We start from the raw sequence: 16,570 nt of genomic DNA, 5'->3' as shown, positions 1-16,570 counted from the left end.
ATCCATTCATCTGCCAATGGACACTGATGTTGTTTCCATATCTTGGCTATTGTAAACAATGCTGCTATGAACACGGGGGTGCAGTTATCTTTTCGAGTTAGTATTTTTATTTTCTTCCGATCAATACCAAGAAGTGGAATTGCTGGATAATATGGTAGTTTTATTTTTAATTTTTTGAGGAACCCCCATACTGTTTTCCATAGTGGCTGCACCACTTTACATTCCCACCAGCAGTGCACAAGGGTTTCCTTTTCTCCACACCCTCACGGACACATGTTATCTCTTGTCTTTTTGATGATGGTCATCCTGACAGGTGTGAAGTGATAGCTTACTGTGGTTTTGATTTGCATTTCTCTGGTGATTAGTGATGTTGAGCATATTTTCATGTATCTGCTGTCCACCTGTATGTCCCTTTCAGAAAAATGTCTATTCAGATCCTCTGCCCATTTTTAAGAAATAATTGTTTTTCTGCTATTAAGTTGTATGAGTTCTTCATATATTTTGGATATTAACCCATTATCAGATATATGATTTGTAAATATTTTCTCCCATTCAGTAGGTTGCCTTTTCATTTGTTAACGGTTTCCTTTGCTGTGCAGAAGCTTTTCGGTTTGATGTAATCCCACTTGCTTAACTTTTGTTGCCTTTGCTTTTGATGTCAAACTCAAAAAATTGACAAGACCAATGTCTAGGAGTTTACCCCTATGTTTTCTTCTAGGACTTTTATGGTTTCAGGTCTTACATTCAAGTCTTTAGTTCACTTTGAGTTCATTTTTATGTGTGGTGTAGAAAATTAGTCCAGTTTCCTTCTTTTGCATGTGGCTGTCCAGTGTTCCAAGCACCATTTATTTAAAGACTGTCCTTGCCCCACCATATATGCTTGGCTCCTCTGTCATAAATTAGTTGACATATATGCATGGGTTAATTTTGGGGCTATTCTGTTTCATTGATCTATGTGTCTGCTTTTGTGCCAGTATAATAATACTGTTTGCATTACTGTAGCTTTGTAATGTCAGGGAGCATGATGTCTCCAGCTTTGATCTTTTTCAAGATGGCTTTGGCTATTGGGGGTCTTTTGTGGTTCAATACGTATTTTAGAATTGTTTGTTCTATTTCTGTGAAAAATGCCATTAGAATTTTGATAAGGATTGCAATGAATCTGTAGGTTGCTTTGGGTAGTATGGCTATTTTAACAATATTAATTATTCTAACCAAGAGTATGGAATATCCATTTATTTGTGTCTTCTTCAATTTATGTCATCAATATTTTATAGTTTTTAGTGTACAGGTCTTTCACCTCCTTGGTTAAATTTATTCCTAGGTATTTTATTCTTTTGATGCAGTTGTAAATAAGACTGTTTCCTTAATTTCTCTTTCTGATATTTCATTATTAGTATATAGAAACACAGCAGATTTCTCTGTATTAATTTTGTTATCCTGCACTTTACTGAATCATTTATTCTAACAGTTTTTGGTGGAGTTTTTAGTGTTTTCTATACATAGCATCATGTCATTTGCAAATAGTGACAATTTTACTTCTTCCTTTCCAGTTTGGATGCCTTTTATTTCTTTTTCTTGCCTAATTTCTCTGGTTAGGACTTCCAGTACTATATTAAATAAGAGTGGTACAAGTGAGCATCCTTACCTTGTTCCTGATCTTAGAGAAAAGCTTCAGCTTTTCACTGTTGAGTATGATGTTAACTGTGGGTGATCAAATGATTTTTGATATGGGTGCCAAGACCATTCAACGGGGAAAGGACAGTCTTTTCAACAAATGGTGCTTGGAAAACTGGATATCCACATGCAAAAGAATTATGTTGGACTCTTACCTAATACCATAAACAAAATTAACACAAAATGGAGCAAAGATCTAAATATAAGATCTAAAAAATAAAACTTTTAGATGAAAATATGGGACAAAAGTTCACAACATTGGATTTGGAAATGTTTTCTTGGATATGACACTGAAGGCAAAGGCAAAAAAAATTAGACTTCACAGAAATCTTAAAATTTTGTACATCAAAAGACACTATCCATAGAGTAAAAAGGCAACCCAAAGAAAGGGAGAAAATATTTGCAAATCATATATCTGATAAGGGATTAATATTCATAATATACAGAGAACATCTAGAACTCAACAAGAAAACAATCAATTCAAAAACAGCAAAGGACTTGAATAAACATTTCTTCAAAGAATATATACAAATGGCCAATAATTCCATGAAAAGATGCTCAACATCATTAATCTTTAGGGAAATGCAAATCAAAATTACAATGTGATATCACCTCACATCCATTAGGAAGGCTACTATTAAAAACAAACAAACAAACCAACAGGGAGTTCCCTGGTGGCCTAATGGTTAGGATTCCAGGCTTTCACTGCAGTGGCCTGGGTTCAATCCCTGGTCAGGGAACCAAGAGCCCACAAGCCCTGCGGCGCGGCTCTTCCCCTGCCAAAAAAAGAGGACATTCAAAAGAAAAAAAAAAAAAAACCAATGGAAAATAAAATACAAGTGCTGGTAAGGATGTGGAGACATTGGAAACTTTGTGCACTGTTGGTGAGAAGGTAAAATGGAACAGCTACTGTGGAAAACAGTACAGCAATTCCCCAGAAAATTAAAAATATAATTACCACATGACCCAACAATTCAACTTCTGGATATACACTTAAAATTGCTGAAGGCAATGTCTCGAAGAGATATTTATACACCCATGTTCACTGCAGCATTATTCACAATAGCTAAAATGTGAAAGCAACTCAAGTGTCCATTGATAAACGAATGGATAAGCAAAATGTGGTAAATACATACAATGAAATATTAACTCAGCCTTAAAAAGGAATTCTGATATATACTTCAACATGGATGAACCCTGAAGACACTATGCTAAGTGAAAATAAGCCAAACACAAGAAGACATATACTGTATGATTCCACATAAACATGGTACCTAGAATAGTCAAAATCATAAAGACAGAAAGTAGAGTGGGAGTTGCTGCAGGCAGGGGTGGTTTCAGTTTTGTGAGATGAAATGACTTACAAAGATGAGTGGTGGTGAGAGCAGCACAGAATTCTGAACGTGTTTAACACCACTGAGTTGTACACTTGAACTGGGTAAATGGTAAATTTGTGGTATATGTATTTTACCACAATTAAAAATTGGAAAAAAAAAAGTAAATGGAGTAAGAGAACTAAATGAAAATTATGCAAACCCAGCAGTCAGGTGGATAATAGGTGAAGGGCTTCCTGAGGCCAGAGAACTTAACCGTGTCTTTTTTTTTTAACATCTTTATTGGAGTATAATTGCTTTACAATGGTGTATTACTGTCTGCTTTATAACAAAGTGCATCAGCTATACATACACATATATCCCCATATCTCCTCCCTTTTGCATCTCCCTTCCACCCTCCCTATCCCCTCTAGGTGGTCACAAAGCACCGAGCTTATCTCTCGGTGCTATGCAGCTGCTTCTCACTAGCCATCTATTTTACACTGGTAGTGTATATATGTCCATGCCACTCGTCCCAGCTTACCCTTCCCCCTCCCCGTGTCCTCAAGTCCATTCTTTACATCTGTGTCTTTATTCCTGTCCTGCCCCTAGGTTCTTCAGAGCCTTTTTTTTTTAGTTTCCATATATATGTGTTAGCGTATGGTATTTGTTTTTTTCTTTCTGACTTACTTCACTCTGTATGACAGACTCTAGGTCCACCCACCTCACTACAAATAACTCAATTTCATTTCTTTTCATGGCTGAGTAATATTCCATTGTATATGTGAACCACATCTTATTTATCCATTCATCTGTCGATGGACACTTAGGTTGCTTCCATGTCCTGGCTATTGCAAACAGAGTTTCAATGAACATTGTGGTACATGACTCTTTTTGAATTATGGTTTTCTCAGGCTTAACGGTATCTTGACAAGGACATTGCCTGAGCTGTGAGGGTCCTAATTCTGGTGACACACATTGTAGTTCCATCATTCTTTGATAGGAAAAAGCATCATTTCAGAGGCAATGAGCAGCGTGCTGGCAAGTTATAATGAGACCCATGTTAAACAAGTGAGAAACTCCAGTGCGCAGAGTTTTATAATAGAATACTGGGATTTGAGAACCAGCAAGAAAAACATAGGCAGTTTTTAAATTAGAGGTTAGGGAAGCTCTGTTTACATAAAAAAATAGCTGGAACATCTGGAAATAATCAGTCAGCCTAGCTAACTACTGAAATGGTCACGCATTTTAGAGCTTGAACAAAATGCACATATATCGCTCTCTCTCCGTGTTTTGCTGCTAGGCCCCACTAGAGCCCTATACCCATAAGAATGAAAACTGACCATTGCTTTGTGGCTTGCTAACTACTATTACGCAGACTGTGTTTCTCACCTTCACTCCAGCTAGCATCCCAGTCGTGGACACACTAAAATCAAGATAGGCTAGTGTGTCTGGGTTGGAAGGTTTGTAGATCTGGGCAGGCCGCTTCTTTGGCAAATCATCTAGAGAGCAAAACAAAGCTGTTAGCATCTCTGACTTAATGGAAAAGCAGATAAGCAAACAAACATATCAGCGAGTTGGAGGACGAACCTGTGTCCAGTATCGGGGGCCAGGCCCTGACGTCTACAGCTGCAGCTGCCTCCCTGGACCGTAACAATTTACAGATCAGTTGTGTTGTCATCAAACAGGCGGAGCGGCTCACCTGAGGGTCAGAGAACAAGGAATGGAGAGGAGGGAGGTAAAGGACGGGGATGGACGCATGCTCACGTGCCAGCTGTGCACCACGTGGAGGCCATGAAGCTCGCAGCACAGGCTGGGCACCAGGAACACAGCTGCCTCACAAGGGGCTGTGCTGGCCAATGGAGTTCCACATGACCAGGAATCTGACCACGGAGCACACAAGCAGACCTTGTGGGGACTGAGGTCCCTGGCAGTATCCCCAGTGTGATGGTCACACTCAGAAAGCAGCATCCAAACTACCTGCTCTCACTGTTAGCTCCGTCCCCCAGAAATGCACACATTTACACACACAGTACCATCTACCAGAGTGACAACCTTGAGGGTCCTCCAACACAACTACAAAGAAGTATTCATTTGTGATGTCCCTCATGGTTCCTCCTCCAAGGGAAAAACATATCCTAATCCTTTTAAACTTCCCCAGGCAAAAAAAAATTAAATCAAATCTATACTTTCAAAAAGGAACAGGATGCTTCTCAATCTTGAGAAAAGAACCTTTAAAAATGTATGACTTTCCCACTTGTTTTGGTCTGCTCCTTGGGCTTGGTAGGGAAGCTCCCAGTGTCCAGAGGGATGCCCTCTCTGGGCATCAATTCCCACGCATTGTGGCAAAGCTGCTCTCTAGCCCCTAATTCTACGCACAAGCTGCTATCTTCCTTCCAGAACGAGATGGCCAACTCCTAGAGGGAAGAGGCTGAGTCCCACTCCACCGCTGGGACCGCCGACTCCCATGCAATCCCATGCCTGCACCCAGCCCTTCCCCGGGAGCCCAGGCTCTGTGATCTGCAAGCCCAACACTCAGGCGCAGACACCCGCAGGCAGCGTTACCTCCACGATCATCTTCACGGTTGGCAGCGTGGTTGCGATGTTCTGTGGGTGTGGAGGACGGACGGTTATTGGCACACAGCCTGCATACAGGCAACCATAAAATGCTGCGATAAGGTCTATTCCTACATGGGGAGAAAAGCAAAAGTTCTCACTTGAAACGAAACAAGCTGTTTAATGGCCATCATCCCTGTCAGCAGAATCACCAGCTGGAAACAGTCAGACGGGTACAGCAGTAACTGAGACCTTGAATAGACCTGTCCTCCTCCCTGTGGGTCTGTTAAACTTCAGGGGTAACTCCCACCTGGCCTGTTCTTTTAGGCACAGGAAGCCAAAGCAGCCCAGAAGCTTGATTGCTCTCATTTCTCTAAGGAATTACTCAACTTTCTGATTATCAATTCAGTAGTCAAGGATTTAACTACTATTGATTAAATGAACTACCTCAGATAGCTAATAAAACAAATTTAGATACAAAAGTCGTTGTGAACTACCACTTTATCTGCGTCCCTACTATTAGTGGTATAGCACGTAGCACAGTCCGCACAAGTGAGGCAGGAGAGACAGTGTCCATTTTTGGTGGTAACACACAAGGTCATCGAGCACCAACATGTGCAGTGAAGGGTCACTCGGGCAAGGGCTGGTCTTGCATGGCCCTGCTTCTTACCTGGTGGGTAGACCAGAGCGACGTGGTCCCCATCCTGCAGGTGCCCTCTCTCCATCAGCATCACGGCTATCTTCTCAGCCCGCTTGTGCAGCTGGACACACGTCAGCGAGTTCGCTATTGTGCCCTGAGTAGCACAGGAACAAGCAGGTAAGATTTTTTTTAATATGACAGCTTTGAGGTGCAGTTCATATACCATACAACTCACTTATTTAAAATGTGCAGTTAAATGGATGTATCTGCAGAGTTGGGCAACCACCACCACAGTCAGCTTCAGAATGTTTCTGTCACCTCCTCAGAAGACCCCCCTGCTCCACTGTTAGCATTCACTCTCCTTTCCTCCCCACTGGCTAAGAAGTACAACACCAAAGAGGCATCTAGATACGTTTGTATTAAAAAGAAATATTTAAAAAACAATGACTTGACTTGAAAAAACAGCTAAAATCACAAAAAAAATCAATCTAGTAATTCTGGGACTTAAGTGTAATTGTCATGGACAATAAGAATTAGTCGTAAATCTGCAGGACTCACACTATGAAAAGTAAGATTAATTGAAACTGCTTTTAAGAAAGACCACATCGAAAGTCAGGGAGGTCAGAAAACAAACAAACCCCCAGAAAAGCAACAGTCAAAAAAAAAAAGTCAAAAAACCCCCAAAAAACACAAAAGAAAAAAAGGGAATTGTCAAATTCATTTAATGTAGATTTTTAAATATGCAGGAGCAAATGTAAAACACACTTGGATTGAAAAGTACCATAAAAAAGCTTTGTAGGCGAAAATCAGTAGCAAAGTAGGTACTAAGAGATATCAAAATACATGATGTTTACTCTTTAAAGAAAAGCAAGAATGAACTGCAAATTATAAACATACAACTATCCAAAAAAAGTTTCTCTTGAGAATGCACTTTTCATTTGCACATATTCCCAGGTGAGAAGAGATCACTGTCTACAGCTATTTAAAAACTGCTTCTTTATTATCAATTCCTACTTTAAAGGGATGAACAGGGTGAAGGACCTTTCCTTAAGCAACAGGCAAACTGGCCAGGAGTGTCAGGTGAGGAAGACCCTGCAGCTGAAGAAACGATGGTGGACAATTGGGCCAGATGCTTTTATTTAGGTGGGGAGCTTCCAAGGAGGGTAAATGAGCTGGTGGGTGACACGGAAAAGACTGTCGCCTGAGCAGAAAGAAGTCAACAGGAAGGTGGTGTGAGCAGTTGGCTGTGTGGGAGGAGAAACGTGGACAGGAGAGACCAGAACCTTTGGGGCCGTTAAAGGACACTGGTGACCTGGTGACTTGAGGTGTGGGAAGAGACATTAGAATTCCCACCCAACTGGAACACGTGCACAAGGTGGGCGGGAACCGATGGGAGTGAAAACCATTTAAAAGGCATCAGGAGGTATATACCAGCAGCCGGTGTCTGCCTAAAACACTCACGAGATCACTGACGGCCATATCTACCCTGGGAAGCAGCAGGCTCTCTCCATAACCGGGGCCCAGGGCCGCAGAAGCCCGGCAAAGGGAGGCTGCCCAGGCAGCTGCCAGCCAGGTTCTGGCCCCTTCCTGCTGAGCTGGCACTGGCCTCTCCCACAGTGGACAGGATTAGCTTACATTTCTCTGATTTGAACTTTCTCATCGTATATATTTTCCTTTATTACCTTCCTTCTAAGAAAGGTTAAAAAATAATAGAAAAAGATATATGAAATGGAAGCGCCAGAGAGCAGAATGTGGCAAAGCTGAGTAAACACAGAAAGATCCACGAGACTGGCGTCTAGAAACCCAGCCCAAACCTGAGAACTTGGTGCCTTCTCCACTGGACTGTTCCTCTGAGCAGTTACTCCTGGGGAACACACCTGTCGCATGAACCAAAACACACACTCAAAAGGACCCAAAAGTCCTGTGAGCTCTTCTAAGTGAAGATGGGGCACCAGCCCCCAGCACAGCTAAGGTGAGGCCCATGCCAGGCCTCCTGACACGCGCACACCAGCTGTCTTGGAGGGAAGCCAGCACTGTGCTCCTGGTTGTTGCTGGGGACCAGCTGTGCTGCTGGTGGGGTGGCAGTGTGCCACAGGGGAGTCCCACCACCACCCTGCTGTCCGCTGGTCATTAGCCAGTCTTATCTTAAGCAGCAAGCATTCTCTGACTGAGTTGTTCAACTTCTGGGACTGATCTTCTCCCCATTATCCAGAGAGCAGACACTGATCCCCTATCATAACCAGCTTTTCTGTCACACAACAAAGCCTATGAGATTTGAGAGGCACCAGTGACTCACAACCAGCAGCCATATGTTTTGACTCTGTTTATGAAATTTCCACCTACAGGTACTTTAAAATGGTGACATTTAATTGGCATTCTGTCCTTTAGGAATCTCTGCGAATGTTTCACAATACCCTTTGCCACCCTACGGGCTTCACCCCAGATGGGAGGAGGGCCCCTCTGGGCAGTCGGTTGCCAACGAGCCCAGCCCAGCCTCTCTCCTCCACCCCAGCCTGCAGGCTCCACTGGCTTCACTGTGGCTCCCGGCAGGCTCCACGTTGAGGGAGCCAAATGGGATACAGGCCTCATCCAGCCCCGGACTGTGCATCACCACTGGTTATGGGGAGTCTCAATACAGCCTTTCACCTCGGGAGAAACACCACTGATTTTCAATCACACATTTCATTTTCCAAAGTGCTTGCTGTCATAAAAACATGAAATGCTGTTTATCCTCAGGTCAATGGTTACCTGGCATCCTCATCAACATTCATGGGAAAAGTTGGGTTTTCAGTACAGAAACCCACTGCCTAAGAAGAATGTTCTAGGAAAAAGCACCTCACAGGAAATTAAGGCTAACTTTTCCTAAAAGAAGCCTCGGCCGGTATCATGACAGAATGGCAATGCAGGGTAACCCACCACCCAATCCCTATTCTAAAGACCACAGATTTCAGTATCAATGACTGCAAATGTAGCACCATTTTAAAGTTTTACATTAAATTAAATAATGACAAGTAAAAAGCATACTGAGGAATGAAGAACAAGCCAAACAGGATTCACATTTTTAAATTCTCAGAAAGTAAAAAAAAAAAAAAAAAAAAAAAATGTTGAAAGAGTTGGCTGGTGTTTCTCTTAAAAAAAATAACAGGGCTTCCCTGGTGGCGCAGTGGTTGAGAGTCCGCCTGCCGATGCAGAGGACACGGGTTCGTGCCCTGGTCCGGGAAGATCCCACATGCCGTGGAGTGGCTGGGCCCGTGAGCGATGGCCGCTGAACCTGCGCGTCCAGAGCCTGTGCTCTGCAACGGGAGAGGCCGCAATGGTGAGAGGCCCGTGTACCGGAAAAAAAATAAAAAATAACAGATGCTCTTCTGTATGTAAGTAAGTTCTAAGAATGTAAGTCTTCCACGATTTGCAGTGAATCACATCCTCACTTCCTACTATAAACCTCTCATAACAACTCTGATCCTATCGACTGCATTGCCGTGGAGGAGGGCATACGAGTGAATACTGTGAAAAGACAGGATGCCAACGGGTAACCGTTTTAAGGGAGCCACGACCAAGTTGGGGAATTCACAACCAACGGAAGGGGCTGTCCAGGACAGAGGAAGCCTGGAAGCGCATTGGGGCCCTATGCTGGAAGGACAGTGTTTGGGTATATTGAGTAAAACACATTATTAGAATGAATTTCACCTGTTTCTTTATACTTTTTTTCAATATTGCTTTTAGAAAACATTAAACTGTGTGTGTGGCTTGCACTGTATTTCTATTGGACAGTGCTGAACTAGAAGGTTGAGTGAGTGGAAATGACACTGTAACCACCATGGAAATGATGCTCTTGAACACTTGATGCAGGTTGAACACTTGTCATAAGTGTGCACATGGGGTTGGAGAGGCTGGGAATGAACACAGATGCCTGGCTCCGATATGACCCTTCCAGCCGTTTGGATGTAGCTGCCTTCATGTCAGCAGAGCCTCAGGAGATAAGGTCATGTCTGAAGGGAGGCTGTTGTAGACCACGCTGTCCCTGCGCTGACCTGAAGTAAACTTTCTCATGGCCTTGACCTCCACAGCTCACCCCATCAGACCTTCTGTTGCTGCTGACGAAGCCCTTCTAGAATACGAGTCATTTCTGGTGAACACATTTCTCCTAATGATCCAATGTCTAGCCACAGAAAAGGACGGTGAACTCAGGGTCTGGAAATGGGGTTGATCTGCCCTGCACATTGCCAGTCCCCAAGCGAGATGCAGTTAGCATGGCTGTTTTCCTCCCACTGACAGGACTATAGTCTATGAAGATGCCTGAATCATTTTTGAATCTTTGTGTTTGGGACAGCTAAGAAATTTCCTCTTACCCAGAGCTCTGGAGGGGTCAAGCTGCAGGGTAGGGAAAAGGGATGCTGACCCAACTCTCGCCCCCTTGCTGCCCACAGTTCACGGGGGATGGCAGGCCTATCCTGGGGATGTCCTGTCCTACCTCGTCACGTCAGCACCACGGCCCCACTCAGGTCGCTGAGTGAAGGGGCTCTGAGCAGGAGTCCTTCCCAGGGGCTGGGGGACAGGCTGCAGTGTGGCTCCAGCTCCAGCTGCCCCTCTGAAGGTGCTGTTGGAAACCTCTAGAGGCCACGAGAGACTCTGGAGAAAGAAGGGGAAGTCCCCAACAGTCTCCAGGAGACACGCCACGTGCACAGGACGAAGAAAGTCAGAAGAAGCAATTAGAGAGACAGGACAGCACCAACCGGCGACGGTGCCAGGAAAAGAGAGTCTTATCTGTGTTTACAGGCTGAGAAGGAGCCAGAGGAAAGAGACGGATGAGAGCAACAGGGCAGGCACGTTTCAGATGCGACGCAGGGCCTCCTGGTAACCACACGACCGTCGGGCTTGCCCTGCGTCTCACCACCATGCACCTGTGCACAAGAGCATTTATCCTGGGAAGTGGGTCCACTAGGCCCAAGCGTAGGCGCCAAAAGGCAAGGGTAGCAAGCGTTCCTCACAGAGGCTGGGGTGCGGGAGTGCTTTCTAAGACTCTTCCTGGGGTTGGTCTTGAACAGACACAGTGAACAAGAAACTGCTGAGGTCAACTCAGCACGCAAGGCAATTCAAGACAAGCTGTGTCAGAGGAGGACCAGAGGTTACTTCTACCAACTAAATCACCGCAAAACTTGTCTGAAGCTGGATATCCAAATCATAGGTTCAGGGAGTAACTTATATTGTTGGCATTTCCTTTCACTTGTCCTTAATCTACTGCTTTAAATGACAAGAGGTGCCTTCGCACACTAAGATTTTGCCATTTTGCAACTCTGAAGAACTTCTTGAAGTTGCAAGTACCCATGCTTGTCAAGACGACCTACGTTAAATCTATTTTTCAGGCCTTATTTCCAAAGCAAACACAAAGTTAACAAACGTATTAAAGACTTCTGCATTTAACGTTTATTGTTAGTACTATTTCTTGCCTTACTCTTAAGTACTATTATGGAACACTATCTGAGGAGTTTGCTTTTCTAATATGAGATGTAAATATGAACTTTAATTATAAAATAGAAATTATTTTCATTCCTAAGAATGAAAGCCTATAACTAAAACATGACTTCTTATAAAAAAAAAAAGAGTTGAGTAATAAAAATAAAGACATAAATACCTCATAGATCTGCAATTGTTCTGTTGTAGACATTCATCACTCATTTTGAGGGGAAGGGAAATATTGCAAAACAATATTGCTAAAATACACACAAAAATATATGTGTACACACACACACACACACACACACACACACACACACACACACACGCTCAAACACTTATATTTCAAAGCAACCTTTCTTAGGTGAAAAGGTCTCAGTCAAAATAGCAACAAACAAACAAACAAACAAAAGGATTCAGGTAAGACTGAGGAGAAAGGTTTGAGTGGAGAAAATGATACAGAAGCATGAAATTGTGGACCACACAGGGAACGACCAGGGCACACGGGCGGGGCCTCACCCTACAGTTGAGCAGCGTGTACAGCACGTGATCAGGGGTGGTCTGCGCCCTCCACTGCAGGACCTCCGAGAGGAACAGGAACTGGAACAGAGCACAGCCATTAGGTCTAGACTGTCCTGGGGGGTTGGGCTGGCCTCAACATCTAAAAGTTTAGTCTATCTGGGTGCTTTTAAGGTGGCTTAAGACAGCGAGAGGATAATCCCATATAAATATAATTGACAGAATAAGCAGGTGCTCACAGTGCTTTCCTGACAGTGATTTGGAACTCACTGTGCTTGATTCAGACCCAGGAGTCAGAGGGCTGGTGCCATGCCACCATGAGGGAAGTTTTCTGAAACCTGCCCAAGGATGGGAAGACTCTATTCCCCTTATAGACAGAGTAGCCGACACAGAAAAATCCTGTCTCCTGGGGCTTCCAGAAGATGCAGCAGTGATTTCTGGGGGTTGCAATGACAGAATCAGAGCTACCCTGTTTCAAAAACGGGCTCTCTTAAATTTGTTGTGTTTACAATGGCCATCCCTGAAGTCATTCAATAGCTCTGCAGGTCACACAGGTGACACACACCCACTGACTCAGTCTCTAGTAACAAGGATGGCCCTGTTTAATGTCAGGACACAGCACTAGTGTCAGGATACAGGAAACACCCACATCTTCACCTTAATCCACTTTACGATGGAAATGTACTGTGAGGTGGGGAACATGGTGATCAAGTGCTGCCAGTGAACGTGTTACTACATGTTACCAAATTGGCAACATCTTAAATGGTTGATTTCGTCACATTTCCTGGGAGCCCATTTAGAGGGGGACCACCTTTTGGTGACTCATGAGCTTTCTCAAGGCTGAATGTTCTAATGGGGACTTGTAGCTACGCGTGACAAACTGTGTGTCTGATGTTTAAGTGGAGTGGGGCCCAAGGATTCCTCCTACAGCTCCCAAGGCTGCTTTAAGAAGGTCTGGCTCCCAAACCTGGGTTTTGCATTGACGTTTTCTTGAATTCCAACAATCAAAGGACTGAAGCCTCACTGTAAGGTGGCTGTGAGGCAGTGTGAGTGTCAAATCAGGGCTGGAGGGAGAATCAGGAACAAGTGCTTAGGGGATACTAGGACACGACAGGGATTGCAGACACTGGCCTCAGGCCTGCTCGTCATGGGACTGCATCACCTACCCATGCAGTCCTACAACACTGCACCCTCAGCAAACACGTTTTCCTTATAAAATTACACAGACATCTCTTGCAGGACCAAGAGGGCAGGTAGGAAGAAAGGTCATCAATGATAGATACTGGGCTGCCAGAGAGGGCAAGTGGGAGTTGGTGACGCCTGTGATACAGCATCTGGGCAGGAGTGGAGAAGAGCCCAGGCGGATGTCTGACCCTCAGCTCTCACCTTCCGGGCCTGGTCATTGTCTTCTATCTGGCCCAGGTCTCTGCCGCTGGCCTGTGCGATCCTCTTCCCAGACACCAGGTTTCCCACCATCACAGAGGCAGGGCCGATCTCTGCAAAGAAGCAGCGGCACACACGTGAGGAAAACACGAGTGAAGTTCCTGAGAACATGACTTCTCACTTTGGGAAGAAGCTTACTCTGGGGAAATCCTTTCAAAGACATAGCTTTGAAAAATCTAATTAGAACAGGATTTCAAGTAAGTCACTACCATGAAAATGACAGCAAATATGAACAAGCCTCAAGTAAGGGTACAGAGAAATAATGCTTTCACCAAATTCCCAAGTGTTCTTCCAGGCCGCTGCCTTTGTTCTCCAGTTAGGGAGATGCTGACATCTATTCATTTAGTATTTGTTAAAAAACAAACAAACAACAAACAGTTTTTTGAAGACAAAGTTATATAACCTCCAATATTTAACAAGAATAGATGAGATAACCAGGTACCATTAGAGAATCCTTTCCTTACAATTGCCAATCACATGAAGCTGCATTTTCTGTGCTGCCTGTAAGAGCGGTGTGGATCCTGGTACCTGCCATGTGCGCCCTGAGGAGGAAGGTGCCCAACCTGGCTCTCAGAGCCTGTTCACTGGGCCACGCGTCCCTGTCATGGGTTCCTAGATGTCTGACAGGTGTCTGAGCCCTGCAGCCCTGCAACGGTCATGCATCTGCCAACGATCCCTCATCATAAATGTCTGTCCTGAATTCTGCTGTCACAAACTGCGTCTCCAACACCTGAGCCCACTGGCCACCGGGTCGAGGCATCTGATGATGGACCAAGGTTAAAGGTGGGAGAAGGAGGTTGGGACAGTGAGTGAGGACACCCCGGGGAGCCGAGACACTCCTGTCGATTCCGTAAGAACACGGCGAGAGCCACGCTGTGGCAATCCCGGTGCTGCTGCTTGCACAGAGGGGCAAAGTCGGCGAGCCTGGTACCTGCTTTCCTCCTGCAGTATCAGCGTCCTCACCTGAATCTGGAGAGACCGCTCACCCCCATCTCATCAAGCTCACTTCTGGGGGTGGCCTGGGGATGGGCTGGTTCCTATATCTACTGCCAACTGTGCTGCGCCCAGTACCCACCAGCCACCTCTAGCTGTCTCGCCAGGAACTCTGCCCATGCTGCCACTCTTCATCGGTGGAGTGAAGAGTTGTCAGGGCTGGGCCTGTCTCTCCTACACTCTGGACCCACAGCCTTAGGCAGTTCCTGAACCCCTCTGTGGTACGATTTCCTCATTTCCTTGCAAAATGGAGATAAGAGAACGAAATCCATGAGGATGAAATGAGTTAATACATGTAACGTGTGGACAAGCAGCCTGCCTGTGCCAGGCACTGTTGGTTGTCGTCCTAATACCCCAGCCCGAGCTCATCCTGGCTGCCTCCGAGGTCTGTCTGCACATCAAGCCTGGAGGCCTGGGGACCCTCCATCACTACACTGGCAGAAGAGTTGATTCCTCACCACCATATTCTTGCAATGAATTCGTTTTCCTGTGTGCAGCCTTAAAGACTATGATCAATTAGCTGCTAGGAGGATCAAGTCAGATGGTAGATAATTACGTGTTCCCCAAATTGCAAAGCAGCACACAAATGTTTACCACCATGACAACATCACGAGTAGATCTGTACGATTCCTCACAGGCTTCCAGTTGCTGTGACTCATGAAACAGGTATGGAAGCCTTATTCTAATTTGTTCAACAGGAAGCCGTGACCCTGAGAGGTTCTCTGCCAAAGGCCACCCAGGACGTCTGACAACTGCCAAGAAGGCTAGGCTCAGGCACCGCCAACCCCTCTCCAGCCAAGTGGTCTACAGCCCCTGCTGTCTGGACTCTGCTGCATTCTATCCCATGCTTGGTAGAAAGACATCGCTTAGCGGGAAGCTGACTTGCCTGGGAGTGTGTGATGGGAGACGGGAGGGGAGGGAGGCTGAGAACCGTGGTCAGCGTGGCCCCCACCCAGCTCCAGGGCCATCCCGGGCCTGCACGGCCCTCCAGATGTACCTGGTTGCTTCTGCCGAGGCTTGGGCAGGTTTGTGACGCACGTGTGGGGGCACATCAGGACATTGCAGGGGTGAAGTGAGCCCTCCAGGAAAAGCTGCTTCGTTTCTGACAAATGGATGCCACCGAGTGGGGTTTTGGGGAGGGTGTTTGCTGGAACCAATGCCAGACAATAAACCCCAACCTGATGTATACTGTCGATTGCCTGGAAGGTCGTGAGAGAGGGAACCGTGTTAAAATAGGTATCATGAACAGGCATGGAGCAAATACTCAGACTGTGCAAATCACAACACACAGAAGCAGGTGCAGCACCCGTGATGCTCCTGGCATGGAGACGCTGAGGTCAGAGGAGGGCAGGCTCGCCAAACTGAGCAGAATACTGTTTTCATAGCACTTGTGGGACACCACACACACAAGAGTTCGCACACTGGGAGAAAAGAAAGCACGCTTTCAAGGCCATAACCAAAAGGTCCTGCTGTGACCTCCACGAGCGAGTGGGAGGCCAGTTCTGCAAACCTCTGAACCCTAAGCCTGGTCTGTTTAGCACCTTCCCTAGAAGGCAACTGTAAGTTTCATGGCTGATGCAATCTCTGGTCAAAAGGAGGGATGATCCAAGAGCACAATGGTGCAGGGAAGCTCACGTGAGCCCAGGAGAGGGGCTCGGGGCAGGAGCGAGCTACCTGCAGCACCCTGCTCATCCACTGGAAGCTGTCCTCCTCCGTGGAGTCCGGCCTCTGCTCAGCCACGATCACGATCCTCTCGTCGTGCAGGACGGTCACCGAAAACACGGCTATTCTGTGGGGACAGACAGAAAATCGCGGTGATCACATGCTGGAGAGGCTCACGAAGGGATTGGCCCTGCCATAAAGCGCTTCGCAGCTGTTACGACTGCAGAGCTCAGGGGTTCCCAGTGCCAACTACCACCTTGACGGGAAATTGCAGCTTCCAACTCCCAGGTGCTCACCCAAGGAAGTGCGGCTTTAG

At 45.6% G+C, this 16,570-nt stretch overlaps 1 protein-coding gene across 5 annotated transcripts in view; it reads right to left on the bottom strand.

Annotated features, from left to right (window-relative positions):
- Positions 1–16,570, bottom strand: part of DIP2C (DIP2 acetate--CoA ligase C (putative)) — a 360,655-nt gene that overhangs the window by 55,217 nt on the left and 288,868 nt on the right. For all 5 annotated transcript variants that reach the window (XM_027089300.1, XM_027089301.1, XM_027089302.1 and 2 more), the window contains 8 exons: positions 16,267–16,381; positions 15,590–15,791; positions 13,543–13,652; positions 12,157–12,237; positions 6,214–6,337; positions 5,553–5,674; positions 4,578–4,689; positions 4,380–4,489 (listed from right to left, as the gene is read on the bottom strand). In XM_027089300.1, coding sequence (XP_026945101.1) covers positions 4,380–4,489; positions 4,578–4,689; positions 5,553–5,674; positions 6,214–6,337; positions 12,157–12,237; positions 13,543–13,652; positions 15,590–15,791; positions 16,267–16,381 — 976 coding nt within the window. The remainder of the gene's footprint in view (positions 1–4,379; positions 4,490–4,577; positions 4,690–5,552; positions 5,675–6,213; positions 6,338–12,156; positions 12,238–13,542; positions 13,653–15,589; positions 15,792–16,266; positions 16,382–16,570) is intronic.

The sequence above is a fragment of the Aethalodelphis obliquidens genome, unplaced genomic scaffold, assembly GCF_003676395.1.
Source record: "Aethalodelphis obliquidens isolate GAN/ISIS:26980383/991018 unplaced genomic scaffold, ASM367639v1 scaffold65, whole genome shotgun sequence".
NCBI lineage: Eukaryota > Metazoa > Chordata > Mammalia > Artiodactyla > Delphinidae > Aethalodelphis > Aethalodelphis obliquidens.
Note: the sequence above shows the minus strand (reverse complement) of the source record. Positions and strands in the feature narration are given on the sequence as shown.